Genomic DNA, 24,958 nt, shown 5'->3' with positions numbered 1-24,958 from the left:
TGAAAGAGGGCAAGGAGAAGAAAAAGGATGTGAAGCAGAGGCATAACAGATAGACAGGAAGAGACGAGTGAAAGATGAGAAAAGGAGGAGGAAAGAGGGAGGACCACGGAGGGGAACGTGATGAATTCATGAAAATAAAGTTACAGGTCATCTGAAATTGGTTTGAGATTAGAACTGAGGAAAGGAAACACGGGTAAATGAATGAAATAGAATTAAGGGAGGAGGATTTGGGAAAATTAAGATGAAACAAAGTCAAAGACTGAAAACTTACCAACAATGAGGACAGAAAGATGGACTTCTTCTGAACTCTCCTCTCTGACATTTTTGCTTCTTCTTCCTGGAGACGAGAGCAAAGACAAAGAGAAATGATTGTAAAGCAAACATGTTCTGTAATCAGTCTTCTGCACCAAACTTCACGTACAAAACAACAAAGTCGGAAATCGAAGGGGTCCTGCCAACAGTAGTGTTGTCAGTGGGCATTGAGTGTGTGTGTGTGTGTGTGTGTGTGTGTGTGTGTGTGTGTGTGTGTGTGTGTGTGTGTGTGTGTGTGTGCGTGTGTGTGTGTGTGTGTGTGTGGTCTCTGACAGAAAAGAGCATTTTGAGTGAACGCTGCTTCTATCAGCTTCCTGTAACACTGTGGAGCTGCTGGGTGTTAAATTACTTCAGTTCTTATTTGCTTCTTTCCTTTCTTTTCTTTTTTTTTGTTCTTTTATAATTTGCTTCTAATCTACAAGTAATTACAAGGTTACATTCACTGTTCTAAACTGACAAACTCCAGCATATAAGTGTCAATGAGGCCTTGAGGGACTCTGACGCACAATCCTGTGATCAACTCAGTGAGATACATTTTCTGGCCATTAAGATGAAATATAAGTTTTGTAATGATTATACCAGACCAACATTGAGAAGCCGATACTTTCAAAAGTAATTTATAACGAACCCATATTTCAAATCCATTTTTCCCATCTTCCAATTTAACATTGATTTTCACAGCTAAATAAGGTTTTAAGGCCTAGTTATGTACATTGGAATGAGTAAAGAATGCAAACACCATCAAGTTAAAGCATGTACTCACTCACACACACACACACACACACACACACACACACACAAACGCACCTGTAATTACTGTTATTAAGTACATTTCTCATGGAGTCTCTTTTCAGTGTTGATGATATGAAGGAAGTAAAGATGCATGTATAAATGTGTATATAGATACTTTTCTTGGATCTAAGGCTTCTGTCTGATTTCCTGGCTGTATGGTGGACCCTGTGATCCCCTAAACCCTGCTGACAACACAACCAGGCTCAACCTCAAACTGAAACAAGAAGACAATCTTAAAGTCTGATTACTTTTGACTCACATGGGACCAAGGTGGCACAGTCAGCGTATTATGTATTTATTTAGACATTTCGATCATTTTGACCTTTATCTACATTTTCAATCTACGTTAAAATATAATATTAAGCATGCCAGGGGAACAGCATGAGTAATAATCGATTGTTTATCTTTTGTAGTGTGAGTAGCGTGACAGCACAGCAACAAGTATGGCTGTGGGAGGTCTGAGTGGCAGATTGGTGTTCCGGTATTTGACCTCTTTATGACAACAGACTATTCTGTTAACCATGAAGGCATTCACTCCCTAACCTTCACCATGTAGTGTGAGTTGCTTAAATGCAACCATGAGGGGCGGCAGACCAAAAAACGAATCCACTGACACTGTAGTTTTGTCATAAAAAACATGTTACTGTTTTGACTGATCAGATCATGCTCAAAATCCACATTAAGAGAGAGAGAGAGAGAGAGAGAGAGAGAGACAGAGACATGCCGCCATTATCTGAGGTCAAAATCAGTCTGTCTGGCTCTAAACCTCTGATTTCACTCTTCCATTCCACAGACTTCAGTGAAAAACCTTTTGATCTTCGACGACGGCTAATTCCCCGACCCCGAGGGTTTGATCTTGCTTAATTACAGCTTCAACATACACACACACGCAAAACACACGCACACACACATTAACACATAGATATGGTGTATAAATACGCACAGAGCTGGTTTCTGAGGGCAAAATAGGCTTAATTGCACAAGTCCTCGTGGGAAGACCACAACCGGTGTGTGTGTGTGTGTGTAGGTGTGTGTGTGTGTGTGTGTGTGTGTGTGTGTGTGCATTGGGTTGTGTGTTGCTGCCGAAGTGATAAAAGAGTAGACAGCACTTCTTTTTTTTTAAATCAGGAAATGAAGAACTGCCAAATGGCTGTGGACCCCCTCAAGGCTACTCATTATGGGGTTAAAGTGATGCGCTCACACACACACACACCGCTGTGTTTGAAGACTCGGTGTCTTCTGACACTCTGTTCTCTTTTCACCCTCTCTCTGTCTCTCTGTCTCTCTGTCTCGCTAACCCTCGCGCTCTCTGTCGGGGCAGGTCGGAGATGAAAGTCAGCCCAAGTCGTTTTTGCCCCCCGAGGGTATTCATCTTCTAACGACCACATAATCTCCGATAAATAGCCCTCCTGTCTTTAGCGGTGTCATTAGAGCATATACGCAGTTCATTGTGGCACCCGTAGAACACTGCCGCTGTACTGGGCAGCTCCCAGTGTGAGCGTGTGAAAGCACTGAGGAAAAGCAGTTCAGCCTTTTTTTTCCTGGATAAATACTTCGTGAAGGCTTTATTTCTGCAGCATTGTTTGCCACCTCTCTCCCCCCCCCCCCCTCCCTCCTCCCTTCACTCGCCCTGTCTTCATCTCTGTTTTTCATTTGGTTGCATTTGATTGCTCTTTTCTTGTCAGTCGAAGAGACCAAATTATACAGAACTATGGGGAGACGATTAACTCCGCTTCATTAAAAAAATGCACAATAACAAACCCGTTGACCTTTAAATCCATACAATGCGATTTAATGAGACTGAAAAGAAGTCTTTCATCAGAGTTCCCCAGCCTACAGTGACAGGCATAATGCCGTAATGTCGAAAACTTCAAAGCAGAATGAAGTGTGTATCGATATGGACTGCAGCTAAATATGACAGCCAAATGTGATCGACTCAGCTAAAAGTCATTATGGGGATGTTTAGACCCTGTAGGTGGAAATTCCCATAGATCAGCTTGTACAGGCACATGAAGTAGACAGTGAATGTTGAGTCTCGACACTCTACCACCCATACCTGCCAGTCAGTCTCTCGTTATTCATCCTTGTGCTTGTTTTCTCTGCGGTAACGCTTCAGACCTCACTGTGTAAGCACACTGTGTGTACATTCCGATAAATAGAGCATCTGATTGGTTGAATAAGAACACATTAGGTGATTGGGTGTTTCTTGTGGGGAAATAAGCTTTTCATTATTGGTTATTACTTGAAAATAACAGTCACTTCTCTGGCACCACACTCATACTGGTGAACATGCTTTGTTCTTTTATAAGGAGTTAGGGTATAAGGTTTTTACTGCATGGTTCGTCTGCGGCAGTGCAGTTTGTCCTCCCAGAGCGGAATGCTTGATTCACTTATATCTCCAAAATCCAAAATCCAAAAATGTTGTTGTTGTTGCTTAGTTTTACTGGACCATTAAATGGATACCAAAAACAGTTAACGAGTGTTTAAAATTGCTCTTTCCTCGTCTCATCGATTTAATTCCATTCATTCATTTCATTGAGACACATAGAGCCAAAAGATTACCCATGGATTGTGTGGGAAACGACGTTCCACCATCAGTGTTTGTACAATCTATTTATTACGCTGGTTGATAATGACTTCCTGCCTGATGAAGTAATAGGGCCAATCAGAGAAGAGGGAAGTCGGCCAGGAAGCAAACCAATGAACAGATGAAGGATGAGGTTAGAGGAGGGTTTGTGGGCTCTTCCACGGCAATTCATTTCTGATGACAATTAAATCAGCAGCATGTGTATTCAGCCGTCTCTGTCGTCCTGGTTTTGATATTTCTAAAAGGAAAATCTGTTTTCCATTGAAATTGTTCTCTTTCTTCTCTAACTTATTTTTTTCCTGTCTTTGTATCGGGTACATTTTAAAGGATGATTGAACAATGATTACACGTATTGGACTGTTAATGCTGATATTGTTTGACTGAAGCTACTGCAGCTGAGGATTCTTGCCAATATTTGACCGCTTTGGCCATTTCGTCAGTTTCTGTGTCTCACTCTAAATAAAATGTCATTTTGGCCCCATACAACAGCTACTGCTCTAACCCTAAATACACTCTCATATATATATATATACATATATATATATATATATATATATATATATATATATATTATATTTTTATATTTTTAACAACTTTCCGCTTCATGCACATGTCAGTACGAAGTGTACAACTTCGTGCTTTATCAGTAAATATATATTTAGCTCGCTATCTCAAGACAAAGACGTTAACGAACAAACTAGCAAAAAAGTGCAACAATGTTGAATGAATAAATGCTGGAATATTATGGTTATTATGACCAAGATTGATGATCTGAATTTGCACAAGTAATAACGCTTCAAACAACTGTCTTTGTACATAAAACATGAATCAGAATACCATGAAGATTGTGGATTTCCCTTCTATCAGGTCTGCCACTTGCACCTCCACCAGCTCTGGTAAACAAGTCACTCAAACATCATTCCTGATATATATTTGAATCTTTACACTGGGTGGTTGTGCCTCTGATTCTATCCACTTACTTTGATTTGTTTCTTGTCCGATTTTCCACTCAAGTAGCACCGAGATAAAGGCTACAGAAACACCGACCACAAAGTGAACCCATTTGCGAATTATCAGGATATTATAATCAGAGAAACTCTTCTTACAATCGTCTATAATCTTCCGAAAAAGAAATGAGACAATTTTATTCAGGATAATACCATGTCATTAACTGTACAGCGACCATAATCATCTACCTGTGCTTCAAATAATCGGCCTGATAGACGTCAAAACACACCTCAGTTCACTGAATGTTGTGTGTTGAAGAATTTGGCCAATCCACCTTTAAGTAATCATAAATGCCCCCACTGGCTTTCTTTTCAGAAGTGAATTATGAAGGAGGAATGTGCTGCTGGCACTTCGTCTCATTCTATGAGCTGGAGAGTAAATAGAGGGGTGCTGGCAGCGCTGTCAGTCAAATTCGACCAACCACTTTCACCTTTCGGCTGAATCACACCGTGAGTGTCTCAAAAAAAACCAACGCCTTAACAGAACTCCCTGATTGAACAAGTAAGCTCGAAAAAAACAGAAGAGACAGCTCTATAGTTACAATGTACACTAATCATTATTATCAGGCTCACACACACACACACACCGCACTGCTGACATGTGTGTTAATGTTCGTTCCCATTCTCCCTGCACGTCCAAAGAAGAAAGTAGCCACCAAGGCTCAGATATCAGGAACTAAATGAGCCAGAAATAGATAAAAGTTGAATTTGCAACATAATGACCGTCTAAGTTTGCTGTGGAAATAAACCAGTGATTAAAGTGATTTCCAACTTTGGAGACAGGCGCCAACAGCTGGCCGTCGTATGCTGACTAAACATCCGTTTGCTCGGACCCCGTCCAACCGCAGCGTCGGGGTTTATCAGCCACACGAAGGGTTGATGGCTCAAATGACACCTGAAGTACAGCTTCATGTAAATACTTGATTCCTTAAATAATATGCAGATGTTTTTAAGCAGCAGAAAATCATCCCACCTCCAATAGAGGGACATACATGGCCAGTTGCTATACGTGCGCATCTGCGTGTGATGTTTCTTCATCTGTCTTCATCCTTTGATTGCTTTAATTACAGACTTTACTGACGGCTTCCCACTCCGTGCGCAGGAAAAACAAACTCTTACGGCACATGAAAATAAGTCACACACACACACACACACACACACACACACCTATCCCAGCTCCAGTCAGTCAGTGTAGGCTCTTTGATTCTCTGCCTGCCGGTGATCTGTCTTTCATCGTCTCCCCTCCCTGATCCCTTGCTCCCCTCTGTAGCTGCTGGGGCAGAACGTCTCTCTGTCTCTGTTTATTCTGCAGCGGCTGTAGGTGGGAAGCCTAATCTGCAACCTGGAATCCGTCTGTGTGTCTTATTGCTGTCAGAACAAGTTAAATCATAACATCAAGTAAGAGTTTTATATATTAGGGGGAAGAGTGCACTTCGTAGGGTGTTTCCTCTGACGGGTCATTGCCTTGTTTCTGGACAATACAGTACTTTAAAACACTTAGCACTGAACAGCTTAGCTCTAATACAATGACCTCACTCAAAGAGAATTACTGATGAAACATTGGTTTACAGTCAAATAAATCCGTGTAGTATCCGCATTGTTCATTTCTGTTTATTTCAGTTGTCAACATTGAAATGATAAAGCGTATAGTTGTGTGTTCTTCAAACTAATCGGAGGGCTCTTGGAGTCTTTCTTGCAGGCGGATAACTCTAGTAGTCTGAGCGGCAGCTTATCATGTTGGATGGAGAGATCTTTGAAGCACAAATCCTCATCAGCCCACTGAAAAACTGAAGACTTAAGAATTCAAGCTCTTAACTTAGAGGGTTGAACGTTGCAAGCCAACGGAACCACCAACGGAACCACCAACAATTCATTTTTTGCTTCATCTTAGGGCACAAACCCTCATACTATACGGTTTTCAAGACCTCACCCGGCAATTCTGCTTGTCCACAATGTAAGGCATGAAGTGCCAGCTCTCCCAGAATAAATTGATGAATAACTGAAGTAGGTTTCCCATACAGAAGACTCTTTAGTGGACACAGATTAGACCACAAACCTCAATTTGATTAAACTTGCTCCCTGGAGCCTGCAGAGATTTCAACTGTTGATTGAGCGCTGGTTTGTTTGCGCTGTGCATGGGGATGTAATAATGGTGAGAGTGGAACCCATGATTAGAAAAGGGTTTGTTTTCTGCTGGGATTATTGCATGTAAATTAAAATATAATCAGATGCAGCTACCTCCTCATTTAGCTGGGGACCTCCTGGAGTCCCCGGAAGACCCCGCTGTGTCATTCTAAGTTACTTGTTTAGTCGTCTGTCCCGGTGCCTGTGACTTATGCAGCAATATTTGGTGCATATCGTCAGATGCCTTTTGTTTGCTCTTTCAAGAACATCTTGCATCAGTCAGCGCTGTGCACACTATCAGTGTTGAGCGCATACAGAACCTCAGTGCACGGATACAGAATATGCTGCAAATTATAGATCTAATTTATAGCCTGTATTTCATCAGTGAATTATATCTTTGTTCATTGTTCATTGTTTTGTCAGGGTGAAATCCTACTGATAGGTAACACATCTTATTCCACATTAACACCTCTTTTCCAGTGCTTTTCGTCATTTTAACATGAACTTATAGTATGAATACAATGACGTAAGACACTTTCTTTTGTTTCATTAAACTGTCACTTTTTATGTTTTTCTATTTTGAAAAAAGCACATTTTATGAACTACTCTTTTGTTTTACGAGGCTACGACTTCAGTGAGTATTTATTTTTGTGCTTTTTCCAGGTGCCATAACAAAAACAACTTTAAAATAAATGTCAGTATCCCTGTAGGGATACAATTGACAGTGACATTTTAGTTTAGATTTATCTCCCACTGGATCGCCAGGTTGTTCCAATAAATCATTTGCGAAAATAATTATTACAATCTTATACATTACACAAAATGTAAATGATTCTTGCACATGGCCAATGGTTCTGGTAAGGCGTGGTGGATATAAGCCTCCACCAAACAGTCCCGCCCATAAGTAGTAACCTTACCACGAGTAAATCAATAAATGATCTACTCGCTCAAGTCTACCACAGGATGATCATGACTGCAGGCACTGGCTTTGTTACTTTTTTCTACCTTCATCCCTTTAATCCTCAGAAAACCGTATTAACTTCTTTTGAAGATGAGTTACACTCCCTCCCCTGTTTCTGCTCTGTGTCTCCTTCGCCTTTCTACCTGTGAACATGAAAGATTCAATGGCAGCGGAGATGCGCTGTGCTGGGGGCTGCAGTGGGAGAAAGAGAGAGAGAGAGAGACACACACAGATAGAGAGATAGAAAGAGGGAAAGAGAGAGAAGGGGGGGGGGGTAGTAGAGACGGATTGATTTCCACCTCCAGCAGCTACAGTTCAAAGCCAGCCAGCAGACTTCAGAGGCTCGGCAGGACCCGGCATGTCCCCAGCCGGGCCGAGCTGCCTGTCTGCGGGCAGGACTTCCCCCAGGGGCCCCGGGGCCCGGGACATTCAGGCGGCACCAAGAAAACAATTTTGCAGACAGAGGAGAAAGGTGTGCAGGGTCACACACTCGCTCAAACACACAGCCAAAGATGCAGTCTCTTAGACAAACTCCCCAACACATCACACAGGACTGAATGGGCTTATTGCATTCAAATGATTTTATTATCATGATAATATAAAAACCCAAACGCCTTTGCCACTGCAAGTTCTTCTACTCTATTCACACAGATCAAACTCATCACAAGAGGATAAAGTCAGTGAGCATATTTGGGGTTCACAAATCACAGCCTTGTCGTGAAGCAATCCAGGCCTAAACTGTGAAGCTGGTGATGTGAGAAACCATCTCGTATGTCTCCCACCTTGGGCAACAGCCTTTGCACCAACACGCACAGAAGCTGTCACAAACTTCAGAATGTATGTGGGGATTTGTCTGTTGCACACAGACTATATAATTAAAAATGCATGTCATGTAAATTAATTTTTTGGGGGAATAATGATATTGGAAATATATTTCTCCCATCTCATGCACTTGACAACACAAAGGACTATATCAATCAGCCTGTCAAATGCATGACATGTCATCTAAATAGCAGTGTTTGGCGTCACTTTTCCATATTATGACACAAAACAATATATAGCAACGTTAGTAGCCTAGATGTATTGTTGATGTGTTAACTTTTTTTTACATGCATCCGCATTGTTTCTGTCCTAAAGCCTGCATGTCCTAAACAAAAATCCTATACTTATTTTAGGTAAAACTATAATAAAGCTCACGTTTTTTGGGGGCATAACAGCTTAAGTATTTTTCAGGAATTTCCCCGAAGTCTTGCAGAAATCCGTCCTTGCATTCCAGAGAGCGGAGCTGCTCAGACGTCTTACCTGGAGCTCAGAGAGGGGGGGGGCACGCTGGTTTGGTTTCTCCGCGGCACTGCGGGATCTGCTGGCGGGGCGATCAGTCCTGGTGATCGGCGATCAATCTCTGGCGCGGTGTCGGATAAGCATGGCCGAGGGAACTGGCTGTCTGCGAGTTTTTACTCCACTCAGTCCGAGTTGTGTCTCAGCCTCCACTTTGCTGCATGTCGGTGTGTCTGCAGGCTCCTCCTTGATGAGAGAGAAGAAGAAGAAGAAAAAAAAGCGAGAAGTTTTCTCCGCCCTGAGAGACAGATGAACGTGTACAGTCCGCGGTCCCAGGTAGACTCTTGGCGGGGACAATTAACGTGCTGCAGCCCACGACTCAACTCCGCCATCTAGTGTTCACAGGCCTGTAGTGGCAGCACCAGGACTGGCTGAACTGAACTCCAATCTGATCATCATAAGGAAAAGATTAACCCGAAATAACTATAGGCCTACTTTACTGTATACCTTAACAATGATATATATGTGTATATATATTTATACACATATATATGTATATATGCAAACAGTTAAGTGTCCATGCTTCGTTACCTCATACAAGCTAATGTCGATATAATTTATATTTTTACTTTGTATCTTGTTTGTCCCATACTCTCTGATATGTTAAAACCACATTAAAACCAACATTAAAACCAGTTAATGTTGGCATATATGATGAATGTTGTCTATAATGCATATGCTACTGACAAGCTTTACTGTACTATTACAGCTGTCATCATTACTTACAAAATACTACTAATATTGCTGTTATGACTACCTTTACTTTACCTACTATCACTCCAATTTCAGATTTGGTACAATTTGTTTCGGTACAGCACTGTAAAAACGCTCAATGTGCAACATATATAGGCAGACAAATAACAAATATAAATATTAACCACAATATCCATATGTGGGCTGAGAAAAGTGACTTATTACTGTCACTATTAGAGTACTTTACATGAAGGCCAGCAACACACACACACAAGCACCTTGTTTGAGATGATAAATTGTCCTTGAAACAGAAGCTATAAATTAGTTTGAGTGTGCGTGTGACTTTGTTTGTGTGATGTGGATGACTGGTGCCTGTTGTCTGAGTTGGACTAAAGCTTGGACTTTAGTTTTCCTCCTTCTCCTCCTCCTCCTCCTCCTTTCCGCCGCTTCGCCTTTTCACAGCCACAGGAAGGGTGAGATAAAAGAGGGGCTTTGAAAACACTGGGAGTCCTGTAATTACTCACTCTCCGTCTCCGTCTTCCCCCTCTGTCCCTATTTTTCTTTTTTCTCGGTATCTCCATCGTCTTTCTCCTTCTTGGTTTCCCTCTCTTCGTCCTTTTTCGCCTTCTCTGTCGCTCTCTCTCCTTCTCTCTTTCTCCATCCTCTTCTCTCTCTTCTTTCTTCTCTCGCTCCGTCTCTCTGTCTCCCTCCTTCTTTGAGCGGCTCATTGATGTCGATCCAGGGGCTTCCTGACTGAAAAGGAGGATGAGAGGAGAAGAGATAGATGAGAAGAGTGGATAAAGAGAGGATGAGGACAGGATAACAAGAAGACTGATGAGTTCTGCTGAAAGAATGATGGCTACTCTGTCACCGACCGGACAAAAACACATATTAAGCCAAACCTGTATTTACTGTGATGGATGTTGTAACAGAAAAACACACGCACGTGAATCTGCATGAGGTGAAACCGGGTATAAAAAGATAGGATATGTTGAGATAATGGGACACATGATATATGAGACACTACTGTGAGGCAGATTGAGATACATGAGGCATAATGTGACAAAAAAAGATTAAACAAGATCAGATATGATGAGATCAGGGATTGTTTGATAAAGCTACATTAATATAGAATAGTATAGAATTACATATCCTCGACACACTACATGATCCCTGTGGAGAAATGTGGTTGTTGCAGCATTAGGAGGATGCAGCAAAGAAACAAACAATATGTATCTGATCGTGAAAACAACATTTTTGAGGTCTGAAAAACAGCATTTATGATGTAAAAATAAACCAAGATGAACCATGTACATTCACTTAGCATTTATTTTCTTTCAACACTAAAAATAGGCATAATATGGAAGACTGTCTCAAATTTTTCTCTATATTTCTAGTTTACTCAATGCATTGTCTGTACTGCGTTCCTGTTTTCGTAATTTATTTATGGGTCTGCTTTTGTTTATGCGCTGGACAAATAAGATTTGGAGTTATGATTACTTGTCCCATGAATAAATGTAATCATCAGCAGTGTATATCTTGAGTCTCTACGGTCAACATGCATTTCATGTTGGAGATCAGGGTTGTTAAGATTCAGGAGTACAGCAGCTGTCACAGTGTGCCTACCCTGTTTAACCCTCCCTCAGCACCACATCAAAGTACTGTCGCTCACAGAAGACAGCAGTCAGTGGAGGCCTAATTTGCTGCCTGGTGTAATGAAGTTAGGGTAACTTCAAATTGCAGCGAAATATTTAAAAGCAAACTTCCTCATGCTTTGCATGCGCCCCAAGGAGACTCAAACCCTGAAAGAAGAAATTGAAAATGTGGTCTCTTTTGAACTTTTCAAGGATGAAATCAAGGCATTATAGAACGATTATGATGTTGACACTTCTGTTTTTCAGACTATGGCCTAAAAATAATTGTACATGACTTACTGTATCTAGAATGTATTATGATTCAATGTCACATTCCCACTGAACAAAAGCAAAATAAAACACTTCACACATTTTTCTACATGCTGCATGAATGGACCTACCACAGACTCAAAATTACCTTGTTATCACCCCCCCCCCCCCCCCCCCATGCACTTTGTCTGTGAGAACACACTCACATTCTCTAACTACTGTTCAACAAGGAAGCAAAGAGCCGGTTGCCATGGTAACTGCAGTGTCAGCTAACCTACTTTTGCATGAACGAAGGACATTGGTCGATGGGCGAGAGGTGCATGGTATAGGTACAGAAGACACACACACACACACACACACAGAGAAATGCACAATTCATATTCATTACATTTGATCGTCTCGGGCAATCTTCAGAGCAGTCAGCGGGAGAACGCTTGTGTTTGCAGAGAAATGATTGAAAATAATGAGAATTATTATTGATATTATTGATAAAGATGAAGACAATATAGGAGTATATGAAACTGTGGGTGAACCCTGTCAACTAGGTTGATGCAGAAGGAAAAAAAGACGGAAAAACAATTACAGTATGCAGGCAGTGTCAGGTCAACTCAAGTTTGTTTTCATATCTCATCATCACAAGAATTTCCCAAGGGACAACATTCAATTATAAAATAATTACTTTTTTTATTGCATATATTGCAGTACAGTATTCAACTTAATAAAATATGGCGCATAGAGCACTGAAAGCCCACTGGAAACACATAAGAGGCCTTACCAACTTACCTTGCCAAGCCTTCAGCTAACTGGCCGCCACTCACTGACCCAACCCCGAGCAAGGAAAATAAAAATGCAATATCAAAATTCTGAGGGAGGAAACTGCCCTCACAAGGACCGCTTAGCATGCCATAATGTGCCAGTTGGTGCTCACGTCCACATAATCTGGACATGGACATGCAATAGAGTGCATGGAAAATAACACTGTGTACAAAAGCACAACCTAAAAGTAATCCTTGCGACACTCATCATGACGGTATTTAAATTTACATCAAGCAAGTGGTGCACAAGTATCAATATCGGACAAACGTCAATCTTAGTGGCGTCTCAAAGAGCTGTTTAATCCTTATACCTCCAAAAGGCTCGTTACCATCCCTAATTGACCCATTTACTGTTTAACAGCGTCCACCTTTTGTGTGTTATTGACAGCACCGCGTCCTACAGGGAGCCCTGACTATGCCGCTTAAAAGGATTGAGCGGATTTTCATCCAATAATCATTTGTGTTCGCATCTCCCTGCAGTTCCCCTCTAATTCTGAATCATTGGCTGTGGAGAATTGTATTCAGCAGATGAAACACGCTGGGCATGAGACACGAGTGGGTATATGATAAAGAGAGAGAGAGAGAGAGAGAGAGAGAGAGAGAGACCATGAATTAGGGCTTGTTGCCACAGGAAACCTGTGAGAAATGGCAGGTCTCCGTAGATGAAAATGTAAGAAGAGCTTCATCTCGCAGCTGAGCTGAAAAGGCACAAAGCGTCTTCAGGTCATTACTGCTGCAAAGGCCTTGACCTTCACTTGATTTTCTGAGGTTTTTTTTCTCTGGTTTGTGCTGGTTTGATTTGTGTATAGCTGTACACTGCATATCACCATAAACATGGAGTGAAGGAGTAAATCATTCAGCACTTCACTCTCAATTCAGTTCATTCACTTGGCCACATTTCATGATGTTACATGCATTTCAACTGTCATTGTCTAAAGTTTAAACCATCATCCAGTCTCTATAAGTATTTATACAGAATGTGTTGAGAGCGTAATATTTTCATTCCAAAATAAAATCAAACATTTGCAACACTGTGACTTTGGTACTTTGTTGTGAAATGAAATACAGCATACAATGTTTTCAGTGACATGTGGGTTACACACACACACACACACACACACACACACACACACACACACACACACACACACACACACACCCTCTTCCTCATTGTATGCCTAAGCAGTCCACCCTCTGTTTTTCATCGTGGGTGGTAAATAGTGGGCCCACCCCTCACCCAGGAAGGCGTCACTGTGTCACACATACACACTCAGACACACACACATGCGCAGACACACACACATGCGCAGACACACACACACACACACACACACACACACACACACACACACACACACACACACATTTGGCTCAATCACTCTAGGGCTGAATGTGAGAGAGGAGCAGGTCTGAACAGGTGGACAGGCAAAGCAAGTCTGCAGTCACGGCTGAGAAACAGCACACACACACACACACACACACACACACACACACACACTTCACGTCTCCTGTGTTGGGTCCATCACATAGCACGTGACAGTATTTAATGTTTTACCTTCATCTTGAACATTTCAATATCGCATGTTGTGTTTTGTAGTCTTTTAAGTCTAATATGATGGTCTAGCCTAGTCTATGCAGAAAATGTTTGGTGAAAAAATTGCGATAACTTTTTGAAGATTTAAATTGTTTAAACCAGGGCAAACGACAAGATCAGTTGATGTCCACCAGGCGTCGCTAGAAAACAATGTTTTTCCCAAAAGCCCTGTGTCAGCTGGACGTGGTGACTGAGGCGATGAGCCTGTCCGCTGGTGAGACAGCCAATGCATCGATTCCAAGTCTATAAATACGGCTATAAATAGGAAGCGAACTAAACCAAGCAGGCACACAGTCATGTGCCATCTTGCTCAAACTTGGGTCACATATCTAAATCTTCAATCTTCAAATGAAACATATCCTGATGATTTTGTGAATTGACGCTATTAAGTTTCATAACTGGGAGGCTGAAATACGTGTAGGCCTTATAGTTTGTATTAGAGAGCGCGAGAGATGACAGGAAAACTCTGTTAGGAAAAGTGCGTGTGTGTTTCTTTAGTAACCAGTGGGGGTGAAGGTGTGAGGAGAGAGAGAGACAACAACTCAGCGGCTGTGGACCTGTCTGTCTCCAGTGTGTTTGCATGGTCTCTCTCTCTCTCTCTCTCTCTCTCTCTCTCTCTCTCTCTCTCTCTCTCTCTCTCTCTCTCTCTCTCTCTCTCTCTCTCTCTCTCTCTCCTCTCTCTCTCTCTCTCTCGTTCTTGCTCTCTTTCTTCCAGTCTGTATCAATCTGGCTCTGGAGCGTGAGCGCGCACCGCAGTTCTGATCGGCGCGCGGATGATGATGATGATGAGAGCGTGACCTCACCGCTTTCTGCACAGCTGCTGGAGAGAGGGGGAGACACACAGAGAGAGAGAGCGAGAGAGAGAAAGCGAGAAACAGAAACACGTTGCGGGAGACGGCTCGAGGTAGCCTACGGAACAGCGGAGAACATCCACAACACGGTCGTTCGTGCAACGCGCAAGCGGGACTCTATCGCGGGCCGTCCGTCTGGCTGCTTCCCCGCCGGTCCGCTCCCCAGAATGTGCTGTGCCCCCGGCTCATTTCTACGGTACACGAACCAGTCACCGCGGCATCCCCACGGACACTGAACGCCCAGATGCTTACCCTCTCCGCGGACATGGACGAGTCCTCGTCTCTGCTGGATCTGCTGGAGTGCTCGGTGTGCCTGGAGCGCCTGGACACCACGGCCAAGGTGCTGCCGTGCCAGCACACCTTCTGCCGCCGCTGCCTGGAAAACATCGTCAGCTCCCGGAACGAACTCCGCTGCCCGGAGTGCCGCATCCTGGTGGACTGCGGGGTGGACGACCTGCCGGCGAACATCCTGCTGGTTCGCCTCCTGGACGGCATTAAGCAGCGGCCGCAGCGAGGGAGCGGAGGAGGAGGAGGAGGAGGAGGAGGAGGAGGACCCGGGGGCAGGCAGTCCCTGGCCGGGGGCTCGCTGCAGGGGTACGCAGCCGGGATATGCGCTTCTCCCCCGGGCAGTGCGATCAGAGAGCTGCCCGTGGCCATCAGGAGCTCCCCTGTCAAGGTTGGTTACTTTCCCACCATCCGTATGTGCCTGTGTCCCTCTAAAGATCACCAAACACAGCTAACAGTGTTTGAATGTTTCACCGTTTTTATGAAACAAACACTTCCCACAAAACCATTCAAACAGTGTCCGAACAGCCAGGAGCCCATTTTCCATCCCGTAGGCTGTACACAGAACACAATAGCAACTTTAAAATTGCCTCTTCTGCACGCTGCTGCCGAGTAACATAGCCTATAGCAGCAGGATTCAGTGGAAGATGTTCATCTCTGATGTTTGCTGGGAATGGGGAACAGTGTGTTCAGCGTGACATATCCAGCTGCTGTCTGGTTACACAGATGCAAATGTATGGACTGCGCTCTGGATTTCCACGCAGTGACACTGATTGTAGCAGAGATTGTTTGATAACCAGGATCATGGAACAAACTTATAACAGAGACCAAATTATAGGACATGGAAAAGTAAGAGTGCACTGCTGTGGCTTGATTACAGATGCATATTGTTTTCGATTGATTGTTTTGCTGAGTTATCACTGTGATATTCCCTGATGTAACACTAATGTTGATGTCATAATGAGGGTGTCTTTCCTGTGTTGCACTGAGGTATAATTACACTAAACTGAGAGAGGAAGAGAGGCAGACCTGAGCGGGCCACCTGAGCTTTCATGCTGTGTCGTTGCCACACAGTCCTGGCTGCAGCAGTGTGAGCTCTCATCAGGGATGGAGAGCCTTGTTTACGTGCTATGCAGTGCATCCCCATGCATTGGCTTGTCTGTGGTCGTGATGTAAGACGTGTTGAACAATGTGGCTGTAATGTGGCAAATAGACAGGACACGTGATAGCATCAGCATCACTGTGCTGCGTACAATGTCCGGGAGTCATTTTGACTCAACCTGGAATAGATGTTATGCACAAATCTTGAAAAATGGTGAGATAGAAATACCTGTATTTATTGCAGTTTCATTTCCTAGAAGAAGTATTGAGGTGCGAAATCTAGGTCTGCAATTAACGTCACACTTTTAATTCATTACTAGATACCTTTCAAACATTGTTTCAGTGCATTCATTCATTTTTACATTATATATAATGTCACATGTAGTGTTGGATAGCAGCCAAGAAATCCCCAAATATTCAATACACACTCCTATGTAACTGAGAAATGCCAGCAGCTCTTTACATTTCAGGAGGTGTCAATATCAAAAAGAAACACTGGATTCATGTGAACTAAAAAATTTAAAAAAGCATTGCAGAAGAAACAATAGACATGCAGCTCGCCTCACTGCCAGCTTTTCTTGCATCATGTTGTGACTTGTTGAGAAGAATACACAGTATTTGTCTCAGGTGAGCTTCTGTTTCGTGTTGCTTATAAAAGCAACGGGATTTCTCAGAGTTGGGAGTGTTGCCGTCGCCCATCTCGGCAACTTTTTCCCTGAGTTCAGTGGTGTTTCCTGATAAGACGGATGCGATGAACAATCAGGCGAACAAAGGTGTTGCCACCCGCGTTCACCCCCCCCCCCCCCCCCCCCCCTACTCAGTCCAGCAAGACTTATCAGGCCAGCTATAGCCATTGATTAAAGCTGCGCAGCGCTTTGGTGTGATGGAGTGCAGCAGCAGTGAGCAGTCACTCATTCATGGCGATGAACAGGAATCCAAACCCCCCCCCCCCCTCCCCCTGACATTTCCACTGACACTTAACACTCCATTTCAATCCACTCAATAAACTTTACCGGTCCCTGCAGGGCAATTTTGATGCCTAGTACATGAAGAAAGAAAGCCCACATACAAAAGAGACATGCTGCAATATAGGATTCTTTTTTTTCTTCTTTTTAGACAAATGCTTATTATTACTTCCTAAAGAGCCACACGGACGTGTGGAACCAGCCAGTCCTCACACTGGAAAAGCTAGAGGACCAGAACATGTTTGACACTAGAACTCTGCATGACACAATGAAAAATGTATTTGATATTTCAGAAGTTGTGTGGCAGAAAGAGTGCGAACCTTAACAGCAAAGGAATACAATCATGGAACCACGTGCACGGTCACACAGGCACACGCAGAAATGTACACACTTGCGTCTTTAGTGGAGGCCGGTTTGTGTTTGTTTTAGGAGCCAGTGGGAAAAGCACTTCACTTTGTTCCCAGCTTTTGTTGCCAGAGGGAACACACGCACACACACACACACACACACACACGCTCACACTTATAAACCATTACCCTCTGCAGTCTCCCGCAGTCACTTTGCTCAAGTCTCCTCGAGGCTCCCGTGGGACCAGGACTTGGTGATGAAAGTGTGAATTAATCTCCTCTAACAGTGGTGTGTGTGTGTGTGTGTGTGTGTGTGTGTGTGTGTGTGTGTGTGTGTGTGCAGCCCCCCTCCGTTGCCGACTCTCTGCTTTGACCAATTCGAGTTGATCAGGGTTGATAATTATTTCGCCAGACCTGTCGTGTTGTTTTCTGTGCTGCATCGGTTACTGGGTAAAGCATATTGGCATCATATGGTAGATTTCTTTTTGTCTTGCTTTTAGCTTTTTTTTTTACCTCAAAGGAGAAATGCTGAACCTGTTAGCAGCTGATGCCACTGGTCCCTCAGCTGCAGTGTTGGACATCAGCTGTTGCAGGGAGGACTTTCCTCCTGTTGCTCCTGTTTACAGACAGCAGTGTGAAGACACATACTATAGCATGCAAACCGAAGAGGTGTTTCAACAACGTAACAATGTGGTGGGAACTGAACAATGGGACTGGATACATTTGCAACAAGTGTCGTGTTTTTTTACTTTTCTTGTCGGATTAGGACAAGATGATCATCAGGAACCAGTCTCAGTTCAGCCAATCAAATGGTCGAAGTTGTCAATGCAGAATGTTGGTATCAAACGCTGTATTTGATTGCCAGTCATTTTACTGTGCTGGTTTGGCGGGTACACGTCCTCTATGTGTTGTTCTTTGAGAGTGGGGGACTCATGGATGATGTTGTCTCTCTTTTCCACCTTAGTGACTAACACAGCTTCCTGCTTGGTATTCATGAAGCTGATCTGTTTTTCTATTCATCCATCTGTCAATGATAGGTTTTTACAAGTGTCTGGGTGCAAGATTTATTTATGTGATCATTTCGATGTTCAAACGGGGACAAGAATCCAGTAAATCCCCCCATGTTCCTGTCAGATATGCCACTGTAATGACACTCTAGAGCTCTGACAAATGAAAATGTCACATCGAATTCAATTCTTGTCAGACACCCAATGTAGTACTGATCAATAATCAGCTAAATACTCATCAAACCTATTGCAATGTTCTCTGTAAACTGCACTTAAACTGCAGTGTGTCCTAATGATCACTAATGATCTTCTCCCTCACCTGTATTTACCTGGGGGGGGGGGGGGGGGGGGGGTGTAACACCTACGACACGACCTGCTTTCATCTCCGGATATGCAATATCAATAACTACCGGTAACTCCTTTCAAAACATATCGTTCGACATATTTGAAGAAATATGATTGACCTTTCCAAAAATCCTCACTTAAAATACAGTTGGGTCCCCACAAACATAGAAATACACACAGCCACACACTCGAAAGCTCCAGCGACAGTCACTGTATTCTTGACACCTCCCACACCTTTACAATAGTATACGTGCAAGTGAGACCGCGCTTTTTCTGCATTTAACAAACACACCCAGACGTGCACACTCATTCATTCACATTCATTAGTTTTTCAAACCAGCGATCTCCGGCAGTAAACAACAAGCTCTCAGTCATTACCTCCACATTACCCCCTCACTTCATAAATACTGAACGAAGGCCTGACACTGTACAAGCACACACACACACCTACACACACCTAGACACACACACACACACACACACACACACACACACACACACATAATTCATCTTGTCAAGTCTGAGAGTATCTCTCTGGACACATTTCTCTCTGTTTGCATGTGTGTGTGTGTGTGTGTAAGAGCTCTCTCTCTCTCTCGCTCTCTCTCTCTCTCTCTCTCTCTCTCTCTCTCTCTCTCTGTCTCTCTCTCTCTCTCTCTCTCTCTCTCTCTGTCTCTCTCTCTCGCTCTCTGCCTTCTCAACCTTTTTCAACCCAGATTGTTAAATGCAAATGCACAAACACATCTTTTTCCTCCGTCGCTCTTTACTCATTCTTTCTCATCTTCTTCTAGCTTTTTCTCTGATGTTTGTGTGAAGAGAACTTAATTCATTTTAGTGTTACCACATAAGGACGCTTCCCTGCACACACACACACACACACACACGCACACACACTCACAGACACATACACATGCTGCTACTTAAGGGTTACCGGTAATTAAAACTGGACGACCATGCTTTGCGCCTCCTGGGACCTCTTGGGAATTGTGCTATGTGTGTGCACGAGTTTGTGTATGCAAACTATGCATTCGTATATTTTCATGCTTGTATTTTTCTTTTGCGGTTATAGTCTTGCCCATTTGAAACCAGGCACAATTTGATTTTGAATGGTTTGCAATGAAGCTGCCCACAGTCAGTATTCAACACTTTAAACCTCTTTCATGGCAAAGTTTACTGTGTAAATGTTGCCTCCAGAGTTATACTCTTATCTGCCTGGAACAGGGTGGTACTAAATATACATTACAAACAGGAATAATTAAACCACATTTTCAATGGATTTACTGGCAATTAGTGAATTGTATGGGGGTAAACAGAGGATGACGGCAAGGGCTGGGCCAAATATGATTACCAATAAAAGGTGATTTTGTTTCTTTTACAGATGTAAAGACCTGGTAAAATAAGCATGTGGTAAAACTTAATTTGTCTATTGCAGGTCGCGGACTTAGGAAACATGAAATCTTTTGCTGCTAACCACGGTAATCTTGAATCACAATCAAAAGACAGCTATGTATTGGTAATGTCAAAGTGAGCGAACCTGCTCCGTTGAGTGCAGAAGGAGATCAATCCCGACCACTCAAAATCTTCCCGTCACCTGACCAGCTCGCATGCCCCTCGTATGTTCTTTCTTTACACATCAGTGTCGCTCTAACTCTTTGTGTCCGTGTTGCCCTGAATCCGGGTGATGTCATCTCGCATTAGTCTCATCCTCGGCCCCTCCATCATCCCGCTCGTACAGATACGTAGAGGGAAGACGGTGGGTCAGATGATTGATGGATGGCGGCAGGGTGGCGGTCGAGGGCAGCTTACAGCCCTGGTGATGGTGTAATGAGATGGCGTGTATGTGTGTTGTTTAGTTTGGGGGGGGGGGGGGTTGATCTGTAATAGGTGTCAAAGCCTAAACAAGCTTTGGAGCTTGACTGCCATTCCCACGGGTGTACGGGTGGAATCCCATCAATCCCATCCCCCAGTTGCACAAATACACTCATGAGCACACACACACATACACACACACAGACACACATTAGGTTAAGGGTTAACCCCCTCACTCCTGGTCCTATTGTTACTATGGAGATGAGGGTGCGATGTTAGTGGCCTTTGGTCATGCAAGTACATTTCAGACAGAGGAATGGTGGCATATTTTAAGGTTGAATTTGAAATGAAAATTCATTCGATATATCCGTGGCGTTTAATTTTGACTTGTGTACTTGTGTGGTGAAAATGATCCGTACCAGAAAGAAGACATACACGTGTTGTTATTTTTCTGCAATGATAGCGGCCCCTATATGTTTTTGTTCTCCATGTGCCATACATACAACGTTTGTCGTGGCAATATGATTGATCTCTAAATAATATTCAAAATATAACTTAAGTTCCAGCAGCCACACAGGTAGTTGCAAGCCACTGCTACATAGCATCTGCTAACCTAACGTGAGCAGCTAGGCTAACTAGCTTCCACTTTGCGAGTGGAATAAAAACAGCAGCAGAGGTCTTCCCAAATGTCTCCAATGCTACATGTCCAACGCTGTGTGCGGCCTTGTTGAAAAAAGGAGAAAAACATCTTCATTCATCAATACCAACATCAGTATTCATAGGCGATACAGGGCGAAGAAGCGTGTCTGAATCAGCGTGTCTCCTAACGACTCAGTCAAACACTGTGATGGCAACTGCCCACTCAGAAGCCCAAGCCTGGACGTTGCTTCAACAATCATGTCCAAAACTGTTTTATCCTATCCTCTTTTGAAAGATAAAACATGTTGCAAAATAGATTCAATTATTACGAGTTTGTGATTTCAAAGTCACACTTGACTTCAAGCGAGTGAATGAGATTTTACAACAATTCTACACTCCTTGTTAATCGGGGTTTAAGAAAATATCAATGCACTTCAGCATCGCAATATTACTTTTTGTGATATTCTATACATTTTTAATTAATAGGTTTCATGCAAAGATTCATGGCAGATAGTGGCTCAGATTACACAAAGGGTAGTGCTATGATGTGGGATGTTACAGGGATGGTGAGAAATGTCTTTATTGCGTAAAAACGTTTTTTAACCAAGACTTTATGCATATGGCAGTGTGTTCTTTACCAGGACAGTTTAGATTCAAACAGTTTTGCAATTCATTGAATCATAACCCCTTGCATTGTGATACTTATCGTATCGCCAGATTCTTAAACAGCTCTGTTTGTTAAGAGCGACTGGATGAGGTGCTACGATAGAATTAGCTTCACGTTGTGGGTCACCAGAGTCACCGACTAAAATGAATGTTTTTAAGTAAAGAGTTTCTCAGACAAGTGAGAAAGCAATGATGCAACAACCCACGTAATTAGTGCACCATCTATAATCCTGTCCAACGTGGGTGGGCGTTCGTGTTCCACTTCTTGGTGGGAAAGTCACAGCTTCTGCCCTTGCATCACATTTCATGTTGTCTGGCGAATGAAACGAGCACCATTCAGACCAAACCAGAGTTGCCCCTTCCCCCCTGGGACTCTGCCATCTGGGTCAATGTGTAAAATTGCCCCCAAGCAGCTTTAAACAGTCTTCTACAATGTAGGGAAAAGTGTTACGAGTCATAGTTTGTGACTCCGGGTATAGCTTTACTGTCAGCTGACTCCTCCTCCGCATGCTGTAATGTGTGTGTCTGTTGTGATAACAGATGAGGTTCCACTGGTGATGTGCTTGAAGAAGTGAAACGGTTCTCTTGGGGGGGGGGGGGATTCATGGAAACACACTGTGGTTTCTCCAGGTGTCAGGCAGTGCAGGTGTGTGTGTGTATATATGCCTGTGTGGTGAGACGTTGTAGTTCCTTCCTGTCTTGTTGCAGAAATGTCTCCTCAATCCTCCACCTCCACCTACTCCTCCTCCTCATCTTTCTCTGTAATGGAGAGATGTTGAAATGCACCCGCCACCCACTTTAGACTTGGCAGGAAACAGACTCTTGGCAAGAGTAGAGAAGAGAGATCAGTGTACACACACACACACACACACACACACACACACACACACACACACACACACACACACACACACACACACACACACACACACACATACATAAATACACACACACACATCTGAAGAGAATTTGGAAACATGGCAGCAAATACAGGTCTTCCTCTCCATCGACCTGCTGTTCATTCTCACAGCTCTCGACTTCCATTCGTCACCAACAGTGTTTATAGATCTTTGTGAAATCATTCTTTTTTTATACTTTGCCGATAGCACTGAATGAACTTTCTGAGGTAGTACAGTCCCTCTTAAAGGATTTGTGATGAACACCAGAGGATTATTATTGCAGGACTTGTGGACGACCATATGTTCACCATCAACTCACGAATGAGTATGACTCGTAACAAATTGTGACTAGAGGAATATTGTTTGTGGTATTGTAATTAAGATGTTTTTTGTCACTTCACTTCCAGTCACTGAGGATTAATACATCATTCTGAAATGTGTGCTGCATGCATATGAATTTTTGGGGGTCACATAAAAATATTTCCGGTTATTTCGGGACACACTCTGATCCACAGCGCTCATGGCTGCAGTACAGCTGCGATCAGCTTTCCATTCTGACGTCCTCGCCAAACATCCATTCCTGGCTGTGTGTGTACTTTGTTTACGCATAAATGCTATGTGTGCATATTTAGATTGGCATATGCATGTTGGCGTGGTGGTTTGTATGTGTACTTAGAAATGAATGTGCTTTGTGTTTATTATGTACACAGAATGCGTATAAATCCTCATGTGTTGTTTTGGCTGCTTTATGTTTTTAGGAACAATTTCTAAACCTTTATAGAGCTTGACTTGAGGTTTTAGAATGAGGGTGGTGTGTGTGTGTGTGTGTGTGTGTGTGTGTAAGGGGTGTGTAGTTGGTCATGGTAGTATGTTTGAAGGAAAGGGAGTGTGCAGGAAAAGTTGGAAGGAAAATGTAAAAGCCTAGACGCAGTTGTGTCGTGCATTTTTGTCGGGGTCTGGTGTGTGTATTTTTGTGTGTGTGTGTGTGTGTGTGTGTGTATATAAAGGATCTGGCAACTTTCTCCCTCCAGGACAGGGATTTTACAAGCAGAGAGCAGTGAGGTCAAATACCAAACTGCGTCCGGCTGTGTTCTGTTTCGACTGGGAACAGTGGAAACACCGGGACCATCAAGCTCCTCTGCTCTTAGATGTGAAAAGCTTCACTCTATCCAGAGACAATGAGCCGACTGCTCGATGTTATACAGCCACTACGTCTCTGACCTATGACCTGTTTACTCTTGCTATTCAGTGTCCCTTTAAGACACACAGAGAGAGCAATTAGTGAGGAAGAAAGTGAGAGGGAGAAGGTGATGAGACATATCAACAGAGACAAGTTGTAAATTTAAACCACAAGAAGGTGTAAAAAGTACTACACAGAAGGAGCCAACGATCTAACAGCTGGGTAGACTGTGTATGAATGTTTCTCTTGATGAACAAATGCACTCTTGCTGTGTGAGCAACTAATTCGTTTTTTTTCTGTGTAGTTCAGTGAAAATTACAACAGTTTTCGGTGTTTCTCTGGCTGTTGGTGTAAGGTGCTTAGCACATCCACCTGCAGATAACACTTTGTAGTCAACTGCTTTATGTGTAGGCGTTACATGTATCAGTACAATACACAACTATTGCCAATGGTGGCAAATGGAAGCATTGGCTGCTGGTGACTCACCAACTTTACTTCTGTTTGCTGCAATATCTCCCAAAATGGAAATAAAATCAATGCTTTTCTGTCTTAACTTTTGCTGGAATTGTATCATAATGCTATGATCATGCGTAGCGGTTTTATCTTGTGTAGTACATAAGAATTTAACACAATCGACATCAGTTTTGCATTTTGCTTTATAAATACAATATGCCATATTGTGATTTACGTCAAATACACACCAATATCAGAAAGATCTTCTCGTTTGTAGTGTAAAT

At 43.0% G+C, this 24,958-nt stretch overlaps 2 protein-coding genes across 3 annotated transcripts in view; one reads left to right on the top strand and one right to left on the bottom strand.

The window, feature by feature from the left end:
- Window positions 1-15,369, bottom strand: part of edar (ectodysplasin A receptor) — a 35,580-nt gene extending 20,211 nt beyond the window's left edge. The window contains exons 1-4 of the mRNA XM_079277702.1: window positions 15,231-15,369; window positions 10,339-10,567; window positions 9,086-9,307; window positions 272-337 (exon numbers count right to left, since the gene is read on the bottom strand). Coding sequence (XP_079133828.1) covers window positions 272-322 — 51 coding nt within the window. The 5' untranslated portion in view covers window positions 323-337; window positions 9,086-9,307; window positions 10,339-10,567; window positions 15,231-15,369. The remainder of the gene's footprint in view (window positions 1-271; window positions 338-9,085; window positions 9,308-10,338; window positions 10,568-15,230) is intronic.
- The window catches only part of LOC306783872 (E3 ubiquitin-protein ligase SH3RF3-like), a 79,415-nt gene continuing 69,479 nt past the window's right edge, over window positions 15,023-24,958 (top strand). For both annotated transcript variants that reach the window (XM_079277701.1, XM_079277700.1), the window contains exon 1: window positions 15,023-15,654. In XM_079277701.1, the coding sequence (XP_079133827.1) occupies window positions 15,223-15,654 (432 nt within the window). In that variant the 5' untranslated portion in view covers window positions 15,023-15,222. The remainder of the gene's footprint in view (window positions 15,655-24,958) is intronic.

Source organism: Melanostigma gelatinosum (genome assembly GCF_949748355.1).
Source record: "Melanostigma gelatinosum genome assembly, chromosome: 10".
NCBI classification, from domain to species: Eukaryota; Metazoa; Chordata; class Actinopteri; order Perciformes; family Zoarcidae; genus Melanostigma; species Melanostigma gelatinosum.
This window is presented reverse-complemented; position numbering and strand designations above follow the sequence as displayed.